Genomic DNA, 12842 nt, shown 5'->3' with positions numbered 1-12842 from the left:
ATTTCTGAATGATCCCCCACATTCAAAGCAAAACAAAATACAACTCTCCCTTAACATTTTCCAACCAAGGAAACAACTTGTCAGGGAACTAGATGGGGGCAGACTGCCAACAGCACGTGACACCTCTGCAAAAACATCTGCACCAGCTGCCTAAAGGTACCCCTGCCCGTACGGGCCAGTCGTGTCCGACTCTAGGGATGTGCGCCCATCTCACTTAAGAGGCCGGGGGCCAGTGCTGTCCGGAGACACTTCCGGGTCACGTGGCCAGCGTGACGAAGCTGCTCTGGCGAGCCAGCACCAGCGCAGCACACGGAAACGCCGTTCACCTTCCCGCTATAAAGCGGTCCCTATTTATCTACTTGCACTTAGGGGTGCTTTCGAACTGCTAGGTGGGCAGGAGCTGGGACCGAAAGACGGGAGCTCACCCCGCCGCGGGGATTCGAACCGCCGACCATGCGATCGGCAAGTCCTAGGCACTGAGGTTTTACCCACAGCGCCACCCGTGCACCAGCTGCTTAGATGCTACCAAGTCCTGAATAACTTGGGCCCAGGATACCTTAGGGCTGCCTGACCCCTTATGGCCCAGCCTGGTCACTGAGATCACCCCTTCCCCTGTTTTACAGAGGCCCAACTGACCTCAACTAGAAGTCCAATGCTGAGGACCATTCTTCAAGCAGAGATTCAGCTTGACTCTCAGGTCTCTCTGGCAGTCCTTTGTAGCTTTGTAGCTGTTTAATTTTCAGTCATCTGATCTATCTGTATTCTTGATATATTTTATAATATGGCACCAGAAAGAAGACTGAATAAACCCCTGACTTGCTCTGAGAGTGACCTGCTGGTTCGATTGTCCCTATTTTCTACAAATGATGTTTTGCCAGTAGGAATATCTGATTTTTCTCTTGAAGCCTTAAGCAAGGTGAAGGGATGAAGATGTCTTGTGGACAAGAAGCAAACTCGAGAGCGTACTATCAATACTATCTCCAACATCCACCTGCCCACCAGTGAACAAAGGCTGGCAGCATTACACCCCCTGGGGAAGCAGATTTACTGGGAGCTAAGTCAGGCAGAAATATTCTACTCCCCTCTTTTGGGGGCCTTGAGGATGCAGAGGAAGACTTTCCTGATCTGAAGGAGGAGGGGCAGGGAGCACCCCATCCTGCCTACCCCCTCTATTCTGAATGGAAAAGAAGGGACAAGACTTGGAAAATTGTTGGGTAGTATGAAAAAACTGAGTCTGGCATGACTTTTCCTTAGGCTTGTTGGCGGAAGATAGGGCCTTCTTCTTATTCCTAGAATCCACCAGGTGAGGTTCCAGAGATTCCCCAAAGGGTTCTGACCCTGAAAAGGTAATGAGATCATAAAGGATTGTGACGCAGTGTCAACAGCCCACTGTCATAACCAGATTGTCTTGTAGGCCACTGTGGAAGTAGCTAAGGACCATGCATTAATTGCAGAGTGTCCATGGAAGGGTCTGCAGCCAATGCTGAAGCATAGGTCATCTTTTTCAAGGGATCCTTAATAAACTTGGGAATGTCTGCATGTGATCTCATCTCTACAGCTCACTGCTTTAAACACATAAATACAGAGAAGGTGGTGGAAGCCTGAAAGGCGAAAGCACTGGCCTCGAATGCAGGCCTCAGGGACGCTTCCACTTGTTTCTCACATGGACACCTGGGACCCCTTCGCCTTCTGAAGGGAGTACCAAGGATGAAGCCAGGACTACCATGGTGGATAATCACTGGACCTCTGAGGTGATTCATAAACATATCTGGAAAGACACAATAGAATGTTTCTTTCCCCATTTGCAAGGAGCCTAAGCTCTATGTGGGGTTCCTCATTCCGCATCCCAAGGTTTCTCAAAGGCCTTGGGGAAGGGAACAGAGACAGGCTTAGCTGCTGTGGCAGGAAGAGCTTTGGTTGCTTCCAAGGGCCCCGTGGGGGGGGGGGGCTGTCTCTTCCTCTGGCAATTGCAGCACCTGACAAGCCTTTTTAAGAAAGGCATAAAAACCTCAGCAGAGAACACCCTAGGTTGGTTCTTAGCCTCAATCACTTCCTCTTCTGAGAGCTCCCTCTCTTTCATGTCTGGGTTGGACTGGGAGGACCCCAATTCAGGCAGTTCCCCAGAGGCCACCCACTGGGCTGCAGTGGCACCCTGACCCGGGGAGTAGAAGCGACGTCTCCTGTTGAACTACTGCCTGAGGAACAGATGTCTCAGCCGGTTTTGGTGGCAAAGGAGGGTCAACCAGAAAGGGCTCCTGGGAGCTTGGATGTGAGGGGCAGGAGGGGGGCTTTGTGTGGGGAATAGCCCCTCTTTCCCCCGTGGCTGCGTGTGGACTGCTTGTACTTGTATTTACTGTTATGGTGGCGAAGCAAGCTGGTCCTGGTGTAAAAACCCGCAGAGGTGGTTATCTGTGGAGATAAACCCCTTCATCCAAGAAAGCAGTCTGGGGAAAATTGTTGAACCAAGGAAGGCCTCAGAACTGGGGGGGGGGAGGGGGCCTTCCATACTCCTACCTGCCAAAGAACCTGGAGAATCACCCAAGGCTGCTTGCCTGGGATCTCAAAATGTCTAGGCCTCCTCCATTGTGCCAACATCGTGAGGAGAGAGGCTGCCCTGCTGAGGCAAAGTCATTCTGGGCACAGGAAATGAATGCAACTGAACACACTGCAGTTGTTGCTAAAACTCCCAATTTGTGTTGGGACCTGAAGGTGCAGCAACCATTCAGCCACTCGAGGCAGGCAGAGGGCACAGAGATTGTGAAAGTCACTAGACCAACAGGTGCAGCAATCACATCTCTAGGAGCTGTTGGGGCCTCCTGAAGAAATGCTGAGTTGTTGAAACAAAATGGTGTTCCATTTTGGGCGGGAAACACAAGCTCCTGGCCCTGTCGCCTCTAGACAATTCCTCCTGTGCCTGACTGACAATCGGGTCAGAATCCAGCTGCCCCCTATACTCTTTCCTTCCCCAGACAATAGAGTGGGGACGGGGGTGGGGTGGGGAGAGAAACACGAAGAGATTGAAATCAAAATGAAGAGGCTGGGAGGGGGGGGCAGCCAGCAGGAAAACACAGTGAAAAAACTCACTCAGAAAGGGGTCTAGCAAACAGGATGAAGGAGAAGACTAGACAAAGGGAAAATCCACATAAAACAAGCACTCAGGCAAGCATTTTTCTCCACACAGAGAAAGAGACATGAAGACCCAACCATCCCTTGCAGCAAGCAGGGTCAGTCTGGAAAGACAGGATGGTGCCTCTTCTCTGGGAGGACGTTGCAAGTTGAAGACCCTGCCTGTCTCCAGCAGGGGGAGTCATCCCTATCAGGAATGGCGTCCCCCTCCATCTGGTAAATTCCAAATTCACAAAGTGAATTCTCTTTTTCTTCCCTGTTTATGGAATTCTCTCCGTGAACAGGGATGCAGTGCCAACTTTTCTTTCTCTCCTGTTGAGCTCCATATTCATCCCTCCCATATTCATCCCTCCCCAAATGGCAGCCATGTCCAAAAGAAAAGAAAAAGAAACAGGACCACAAAATGATGTGGGTATGCTACTCCCTCAGCCACGCCATCAGTGGGCAGAAGAGTTACCGACATCAGCTACTGCCGCATTTGCTCCCAGAGAGATCTTTGTAGTTCTCCTTTGTTCAGAACAGAAGGCCAAATGGGTGTCTAATCCTGGCACCCAATGATATTTAGACATGTTCAGTGTAAGAGAGGCTAAATTGGTACAAACATGAACTAAGCATGAAGAGCAAATGCTCTCTTGCGCATCATGGGTTTTTGAAGTGCTATCTTTTGAGACCCTCTGTGGGCACCATAGAAGGTATAAGCAAGCACCCACACTGGTGATACCCAGAGGGACCCTGATGGTGCCATATAGATAAGTACTTAATTCACTTTAAGATTATTTAGGACCTTTTCTTTGCTGTTCCTTGTCACTGGCTCAAACCAGAGCCAAGGGAAAATGGAATTCTGTAACTCCAGAAGGCAACACTGTGTTAGAAACACAGAAGTGAATGCAGAGTTATTAAATTAAGGACAAAGTGCACACGCTAAATAAATAGAAAAAGAAACAGAAGGCAATCCAAGCTGTTGTGCTTTGCCTCACATTTTCAGATATTTAATATCTTGCAAAACAGTTTTATCATAATTCTGTGGTGGCTGGCAGGAATGTATTTTCTTAAATCCCCATTCTACACATGCAGGCCTTTTTACAGCTGGCTTAAGTGATCCAGTAGTAACTGTTTATATTGCCTTGTATGAAAACATGTCAGCACTTGGAAGAGTGCCCTGGCTCCCACTGAGTTCAGCGATTACCAGGGCACCACGGGGGGGGGGGGAGCCAAGCAGCAATCAGCGCGCAGCAAAGCCCCGGCTCTTGCCAAACTTGATGGGAGCCAAGGAACTCCTCTAAGTGTTGCCGCCCACTTAGGTTCCCTGGCTGGGGACTGTGCGCCAGAACTCCTCCCTTTTGGGGGTGGAGGGGGGCAGAGGACTGCCTCTTGCACTTCGACTACCTGAGGGGGCTGCTTCCCCTTGCATCATGGGTTTGCTGGTTCTGTCCATATCCATTGGTACCTCACAATACAGAGACATCTTGTTCTTAAAAATGGTCTTTGCCCTCACATATCAGCCGCTCTCACCTAGCAGGTTTTGCTGAAAACAATGAAATCAGTGGGAACAATTAATATGGTTGCTGTTCATTTTCATTCACAGCATACAGATACTGTGAGGCACCTGGAGGGTGAGGGAGTACTTATCTAACTTTTCACAGGTGATCAGCTCTTAAGGATATGGGGCAGGTACAGCAGAAAAAGCTATAACAGAACATTGCCTTTTCTTAATGACAGCCCTCAGCTAATACCTCTCCAGCTCAGCTCAGCTCATCAATCATCTAAATTCAGTTTGGGGAGATGATTTCTCTCTCACACAGGCCTTGACTGGTAGGACTGTTCTTGAAGCAACTGCTCACCAACAACATTAGGCCACATAACAGAGATGCAAGCCTAGGAACAAACTGCATTTCTGCAGTTATTAAGTTCCTTCTTTTTCCAGTTCTAACCAATACAGTCATTAGGAAGACAAAGAATACCCCCCCCATTTTCCCCCAACTGGGGGCATGTGACCCCCTGGAGGGCCCCAGGATATTCCAAGGGGGCCAAAGGCGAAAATTGCGTAAATGGGGGATCACAGCATGAGGTTAGGGGGCCACAAAGGTGGAGAAGTGGAGAATTTTTTTAAAAATCCTGATTAGCTGGCTATCCCCTTGACCAATCAGAAGCGGGTAAGGGGCAGCCCTCCAGGGCCTAGGACTCCCTTTTTCAGGTGCATTTTCTTGGAGCAGTTCTGGTTTGTTTCCGGGGGGGGGGGAGGGCGACTGCAGAGGCTCCTGTTTTGACACGTACAGCCCGGAATCCAGAACCCCCAGGTCAGGTAAGTGCGGTGTGGGGTGGCAATGGGAAGGGCTGGGCAAGGGGACCTGCTTGTTTGCCTGGGGCTCCGATGTGCCACCCCCAAGGTAAGTGCCACCGGGGGCGCCCCCTGCCCCCGGCTACGCTACTGGGTTGGATGCTTCAGTAGAGTTTCCTACGTTGAGGGGGTTGCACTAGAAGGATGACCCCGGGGGGTCCCTTCCAGATCTGTTTTTCTGCTTCAACAATATTTCATCATGTTCTTACCATTTTATGTAATTGTATTTTGTATATATTATAAAATTCTAAACAAAACATGTTCTATTTACAAACAAAACATTTAAAAGGCTACCTTTCTACCGGTAGGACGGGGTGGGGGGCACAGGAAGGAAACAAGGTGGGAAGGGGGCCACGGTCGCAAAAGGTTGGGAAACGCTGGTCTATTGCACACTGCAGAAATGTTTTGGTGTCTGGTGCTGTATAATCTGGTTTGATTTTGTGTTAGCATGTGTTGGTGACAACATACAGGTTCAGTGTAGGTGGGAGGGGCTTATATTTTGGATTGTGTTAGTTAGATTCCAAAATATAATTAACACACTCAATTTTCCAGTAAATGTACAGGCCTCCTTTCTTCCCATTTTAAGAAAATTAGTGAATTTTATCATACTTAAAATATTTTAATAGGCATTGAAAGCTTGTTAGCTCCTTTTTTCTAGTTGACTCATTATGGCAGCCATCAGAAGATAAATTATCATTTTCTGGTGTTCCTTAAAGATTCTTGTTTTAAAATATCAAAAAAGAATCACCAATGGGTATAAAAGGAGTCTATATGTAATCTGTCCTGCCTTCTATATGATTCATTCCTAAAATTCCTTTATTGTAGGACAAGTGCAATGAGAAATTTTGACTCATTAAATGTTGAATGAAATTCTCTTGCTAGTTCATGTTGGTGGATGAGGCAGCCCCCCCCCCCGCTTACTACTGGTTATTTTAACTTCTTAAAAGAAAACTCTGGCACTTGGAGACTTAGGGAAGTTAAACAGGAAAAAGATTTTTATTTTACAACTAAATTGTTGAAATAAAAGATGTGTCAGGAGACAGAATTTTTTCAAGAAACAGTAAACTTTCTCTCCCTCTCTCACCCCTCCCCATGGATGGTATAGGCGTTCCTTAAACTAATTGCAGGGATGGTACAGCTTAGGTGTTAATACTTGCATTCTTTTTTTTTTTAAAGATATTTATTGAAATTTTCAAAAAATAAAGAAAAAACAAAAAAACAGAAAAAAACACACACATATAATTTGCATTCCTTACTTTCAATAACATATTTCCCTGACTTCCCCACACCTCCCCTTCTTGTATTCCAATTCAATTTTTAGTTCAGCAAGTTCTTATCCCCAAATTTTACCTTATTATATTTAATTCATTTTAGTTAACCAATTTTAACATAAACCTCAGTCTTTATACGTCAGTACTTATTCTTAATATATTTTTCTAAGATCGACCCCAATTCCCTTTCACGAGTTCCCCATTTTGATATAGATAGCAAAACAAAATACAAAAAACAAAACAAAGTATAATTGTACACCCTTTGGATTCCCAAAGCCCCACTCCCCGCCTTTCCCGGTTTCGAGCTCCAACAAATGTCCATCAGTCTATCTGCTGTCAGCCTGGTGACCTCACGTCCGAGGCTCTTAATTCTCTCTCAATTCCTCTCTGCCGGTTTTTTTGATAGTCCTTTATATTAAACACCAAATCTCAGAGAAGCTCTGTCCCAATAAGGTCCATGTTTCTTCCAGCCAGACCTCCATATTTAAAAGTGTAGTCCAAATCTTGTTTCTTACTTCTTTTAAGTCCAAATGTCCCAGAAACTCCAGCTTCCACTTTAGTCAAGTTTGTAATCCATAAGTCTTCAGATCTCCACATGAGGAGATCTCTCCATTCCTCATTCTTCCATTCAAACCAGATTTTCATAATCTCATTCTTCTTTTCCTTTATATCCATCTTAGTAGGCCTCTGGCTCTCCTTAATCATCTGCGGCATTATAGCTCCTCCTTCCTTTCCCTCTAAATCGTCATATATCTCTTTCCCCACTTTCTCAAATTTCTCAGATTTCTTTTCTTGTTCAGCTGCAAAGATTTTTAGTTCAGTTACAAAAACTTTTTGTTCAGATACAAAGACTTGAATCAAGTCCCTTCCAGATTCAGCAAGTTTATTTACTGTTTCATTCAATTTTGTGACATTTGTAGCCAAAACATTGCTTTGTTCTTGTAACTTTCCCAGAAGAAGGAAAGTCCTCTCCAGTTCAGTCAGTATTTTTCCACTTGCAGCCATTCTTGTAATGTCCCAGAGCCCCCTCTAGAGGAGTTCTGGTTACTTAGTATTCCTTCCAGTTCCAATCCAAAAGTCAAATTAACTTTTTCTCTTTATTTTCAACAATTTATTACCTGAATGTAACAAATATAACCAGCAAAGGCAACAGAAACAAAGTTCTCTTTTTCCCCCCAGCTTTGACAGCTAGTTTGACAGCTGTCAAAATCTTCTATATCTCTTCAACAGGCTCTCTCACGGATCGCTCCCGGGTCCTGGGGGGGGGGTGACGGTTCCACTCTCAAAATTAACTCTTATCCTCCAGCAAATTCACTTATACTGCCAAAACGTGAAATTAATTACTTTTATCCTCTCAAGAAGAAGGTGTTCTCTCAACCTTAGTTATCTAGTCCTTGCTTTAAGATGTTTACAAGACGGGGAGACGGACTTCCTCTTTGCGCCTTCCCCGCTCGTACCAAATCCAAAAAAGAAATTTTAAATCCAATTTCCGTATTACTCACGGGTTGTTACTTTTAGTCCAAATGTTCAAAGGAAGAAGTCAGCGCTCTCCGACCCTGGCATGTGGCTTCACTCCGTAGGGGAAGCAGTCGACTCACAGCACCGCGCCGCTCCCTGTCCCCCATTCCGAAGCCTTTAAAAAGGCTCCTTCGTGGGTCGGGGGGGCGCAAATGGTGCCCGCCGAGTCACCAAGTCCACAGGCTTCAGAGCCTGTGGTTTCTGAGGGTCCCCACGTCACCGCCGCGGCAGGACCCATCCCCTACTGAGCAGATTCCCTCTGGAGCTCAGAGGGAATCCGCCATTAGTCGATCGCGCTAACCCGGAAGTCAATACTTGCATTCTTAAACAAGGTGGTACTTTCTATCAGTTTCCTAATCTTCTATAGCTCTCACTCCTGAGGCTCCTCTAGTAGTATAGCAGACCCAGGGGATCACCACACCTCTCATAACTGGTTTGGGATTCTTCTCTTTCCAGAAGATCACTCCCCTCCTTACTGAATTGAGACCCAAGTAGAATCTTCCCTCACACCTCTCTATTCCTGTCCCAATTCAGCTTCCCAGCTATTCTCTTGTCTGTATAATCCTAAAAAGGCTTAAGAGCTTCAAACTAAGCCCAGAGACTTCCTTCTCTGGATGGAGATGTTCCTCAGAGTGGATCTTACGTACCCCAACCCTCAACTGTCTTCCTTTTTCCCTCCCTAAGTGCTGACCCCCTCTTACTAGCTGTACCTGCAGCCAATCAGAAGGAGGCTACAGTCCCGCACTCTGGTGGAATCCCAATGCACAGCATCACCAAACTCTGGTCTACCAGAGCTTTCCAGCACAGTGGATAAAGGAAGCAACAGGATAAGAACCAACTAGAAGGAGTAGGAGCGAAACCCATTGCTTCCTTCAATTATATTAATATTGTATGAAATATTAAAGTTGCACCCAACCCCCATGGAGGTCATTCTCCAGAGGAGGACTGAACTTCTTCAGCAGTTCATGAGGTTTACAAAGAACCCTTATTTGTAGGGACAAGTCCTCATATGCAAGCTGTGAAAGAGTGTAAGAACTGCCCTGTTGGATCAAACTGCAAGCAAGGCATAAAAGCCACAGTTCTTCCTGTGGACTGTGCTCATCAATAGGCACTCAGATGGATGCAAATCCTGAAGACAGAAGTGGCATTTTGGTATTGTGGTATTGGTTTTGCAGAAGAAGTGAGCCCTTTAATTTTCCCATTTTGCATTCTGCTTGTTTGTAATAAGATAGCCCATTCAATGTTAAGATTCATCATTATGAAATCAAGTTCAGTTCTGCATCTCAAAGAACTGTAGCTCAACTCCTGCAATTGTTATCAAAAGGGAGGAATAAACAGAGGAATTGGCAAATGCTGACTATATTGTAATGTAATATGCTATGTTATAGATTATTTCTATGCCAACTTTTCAGCCAAACAGCCCTCAACACAGTTCACAAAAGTTAACAGAAATACAATTCCATGCTATATTTTAAGCCCCACACTTGTCGTCAAGAAAGCGAAAAAAATTATTCCTTCCTGTTCAGGATTTGATGGAGAGTTCTAATACTTTAGGTTTATTTCTTTACCTTGCATAACCAGGAGACATTTAATGTGCAAGATACTTAGAACACGTTAAAATTATTCTAAAAGCCAAATGCTTTTAGCTTTCCAAAATGCAAATCATATTAATGGGAAAAAAGCAAAACTAAACTCAGAGAGCTAGAAAGACAAATTAAAGCCAATAAAGTTTGCGAGGAAAAAAAGATGTGTTCTAAAAGAACTACAGAAGGCTATTCTGAAGCAATGCAAATGTCAAAGCCCATACCCAGCACTGATTAATAAAATGCTAACAGGAACTGTTGCTGGTTGTGGTGCTGTGTCATATCCTGGGACCTCAACACAGCTTATAAAGACTAATTAAACACCCGATGCTCCCACAAAAAGCAATAGGCAAACATTATTATACCTATTAAGTACAAATAAAGCAAAGTTGTGATGTTTAATTACAGAGAACACTTCATTAACAAATAGTTTTTCTCCACAAAAATGTTACATTGTCTACTATGTTTGGAACAAAACTTTAACTCCTTTTTTTTTAAACTAAGGAGAGATTAATGGCACCTGAATTTGCCAAAGCAGTGAGCCCAGGCATATGCAAAGAGCAGATAACATTAAATGGGTAGTTAAACATGCAACAACTAACCAAGAGTTAGAGGACACTCCTGGGAGCAGAGTTCCCCCCTCTAAATGGGAAAAGCACTGCTAATGAGAGGTGGCCCATATGGGTGAAGCAGTAGCCTAAGATGCTAGAACTCTGGATGGTAACACTTCAGGCTGGAAGTGGAGTATGCCGTATTTTTGAATGCCGACGCCCAAGAAGTCAATAAGAGAGAAACACACCCAACAGCAACAACAAGTAGAGGATGGGGTGAACCAACACCAGGCCACCAAAGGTGGAAAAAAATCTACCCCTCAAAAAGCAAGACTATAATTTGATGCACAAAACACATTCTGGTTTTGGTATTACAAACTGGTGGAATAGTGTCTGGAACTTTGCTCTTCAGGAAAAACTTATTGAAGCAAAACCAGGCTCCTTTATGGCAGTCCGGTGGGAATTTTTAGATTTTTGGCTCACCTACAATTGTTTCACAAACAACAAAGTAGGGACTCAGCTATATTAATCATATAACAATGTGACACCAGATGGCGTTGTAGAGCTGAAATAGTTTCCATTGTGAGTTTTACAACGGTTTTTCCATACTGTTTTCAGAGCAATTTTTTTATATAGCTGTGTAGATCTAGCCTGGGAGAGAACAGTATCTGCAAACCTTGCTTCATATCATTGGTTCTATAATTTCTAGGAACTTACTCTTTTCATGAAAGCTGGGAATCTAGAGATTCTCTCCACACCCTTTCCAAGAACTCTAAGAAACAGAATCGAGGGTGAGGCGATGCTGTTGGAAGTGCCAGAAGATATAATGTAAGATGAGTCTCTCAGACTTAATGAGCTACCAATTTCACACAATGACAGTATAAAATAGGAACACAGAGCCAAACACAGAGACAATTCCGGAGAACCACAAATAGAAATTTCTCTCGTAGTGCAGGCATCTACACTGCATCTTCTGATTTCCCATCCATTCTTTGTATTTCTTTCTCTGGATTCAAACAGAAGGGAGGGCAACCCATTCTTTTTGTTAGGGCAGCTGGAAGGGCAAAGTGCAAAGGTGACTTTAAAAGGCTGATCTGTAGGTGCTTATAAAAAAAAAAATGGAAAACTGCATGAAATCAGAATGTAAACCAATCTTTAGTTAAAATGTGCAGGTAAACCTGAGCCTGTATTACAGAAAAACGGCACACTTGCAATTAGTATTCATAAGGAGACTGGAGAACCTTCCTTGTTTCATTTAAAAATAATTTCAGTACTAAACCATATCAAATAGAAAATACACAAATAGTCCTCCTCCTTCAAATTTAGAAGCCATCTGTTGAACATATTTTGACTAAGCAAATGGGACTAGAAATATACTGATTTGCCAAGTTAACACTTTTCAATGCACCTTGTTTCAGCGGCAACAGTCTCGTAGCACCTTAAAGAAGAGCAGTTTAACAGCTAAAAATACAAAGTGTGAATGCAGAAAACACATTCACAAGCATTCAAATTATATGGGTACAATAACCAGAGAAATAAGATTGACAGTGCTTCCGTCCTGTTTCAGTGGCAAACCTGAGCTTGCTGCTGCATGTGTGAAAAAGCTCAACCTTGTGGAAATACAAAACCAGGAACCGAAAAGCACATAAAACAAGCTTCCCCATTCCTATCTTCAAGGCCACAGTGAAAATGTGAAAAAGAAAGTTCAGGTTCCTGTTCTGCAGCAATGTAGCATATTAAAAGATTTTGAAGCAAAAGCTTGTTTTCACCCTGATTTGTGTGCTTTCTTTCAGCTACGTTCTGTCCATGAAAGCTTTCTAGGCAAATATGGAACGGTTATGTTGAATACACAAATATAAAAATGTGAAATCCCAATAAGCTTTCAGTCAGCTTGAATGCAATCTGTATTATACATGAACGCTATTTGCTAATATTCACTGCTAAAGGGTTTATTAGATAACCAACAAGGGGCAGGGAAAGCTCACAAGCATTTTCTCATCTTCACATTTCATAGTGCTTTCCCAGTGTCCACAATATTTTCACTGTATGCCTGTCTTTTTCTTTTTCTGTGTATCATCGGTTTTTGTAATTTAGCTGGATTTCTCCTAAGCAGTTCAAAGAACAGAATATTTCACTCACATAGATTTTAGTGTGGCAGGCTAGTTTCCTTACAGGTCTTGCAAGTGTCAGCTCTGGTGTGTGAGTAATTCAAGCAAAACCAAGATTACTGGCTCATGCACAAGGGTAAATTTAAAATTTGAATAATTTTTTTTTAAACTGTCCCAGTTAATGTGGCACAAATGGTCAGTGAGAGATCAAACCTGGATCATTTTGGGGCCATGTGTAACATTCTGTCCACTGTGCAGGTCCAGGGTGGCACAAAAAATGTGCACCTCCACTCTGCCCCAGAGTGGCTAGGAGCCTGCCCCCCTGTCCACACGCTCCTTGGGCCACT

General features: G+C 44.2%; 1 protein-coding gene and 1 long non-coding RNA gene across 12 annotated transcripts in view; one reads left to right on the top strand and one right to left on the bottom strand.

Annotated features, from left to right (window-relative positions):
* The window catches only part of TPK1 (thiamin pyrophosphokinase 1), a 269979-nt gene that overhangs the window by 25795 nt on the left and 231342 nt on the right, over positions 1 to 12842 (bottom strand). The window contains exon 9 of one of the 10 annotated variants that reach the window (XM_083578290.1): positions 11105 to 11189. The exons of the other annotated variants lie outside the window; for them this stretch is intronic. Within the exon in view, the coding sequence (XP_083434416.1) occupies positions 11110 to 11189 (80 nt within the window). The 3' untranslated portion in view covers positions 11105 to 11109. The remainder of the gene's footprint in view (positions 1 to 11104; positions 11190 to 12842) is intronic. 10 annotated transcript variants of the gene reach the window in all.
* Positions 1741 to 12276, top strand: LOC310745630. Of its 2 annotated transcripts, none has more exons than XR_014540248.1 (3): positions 1741 to 2028; positions 3182 to 3342; positions 11955 to 12276. It is a non-coding gene; the product is annotated as an uncharacterized lncRNA (long non-coding RNA). The 2 variants fall into 2 exon arrangements; XR_014540249.1 differs by lacking the exon at positions 1741 to 2028 and adding an exon at positions 2496 to 2779.

This window comes from Podarcis filfolensis, assembly GCF_964270895.1.
Source record: "Podarcis filfolensis genome assembly, chromosome: 12".
Classification (NCBI taxonomy): Eukaryota; Metazoa; Chordata; class Lepidosauria; order Squamata; family Lacertidae; genus Podarcis; species Podarcis filfolensis.
Note: the sequence above shows the minus strand (reverse complement) of the source record. Positions and strands in the feature narration are given on the sequence as shown.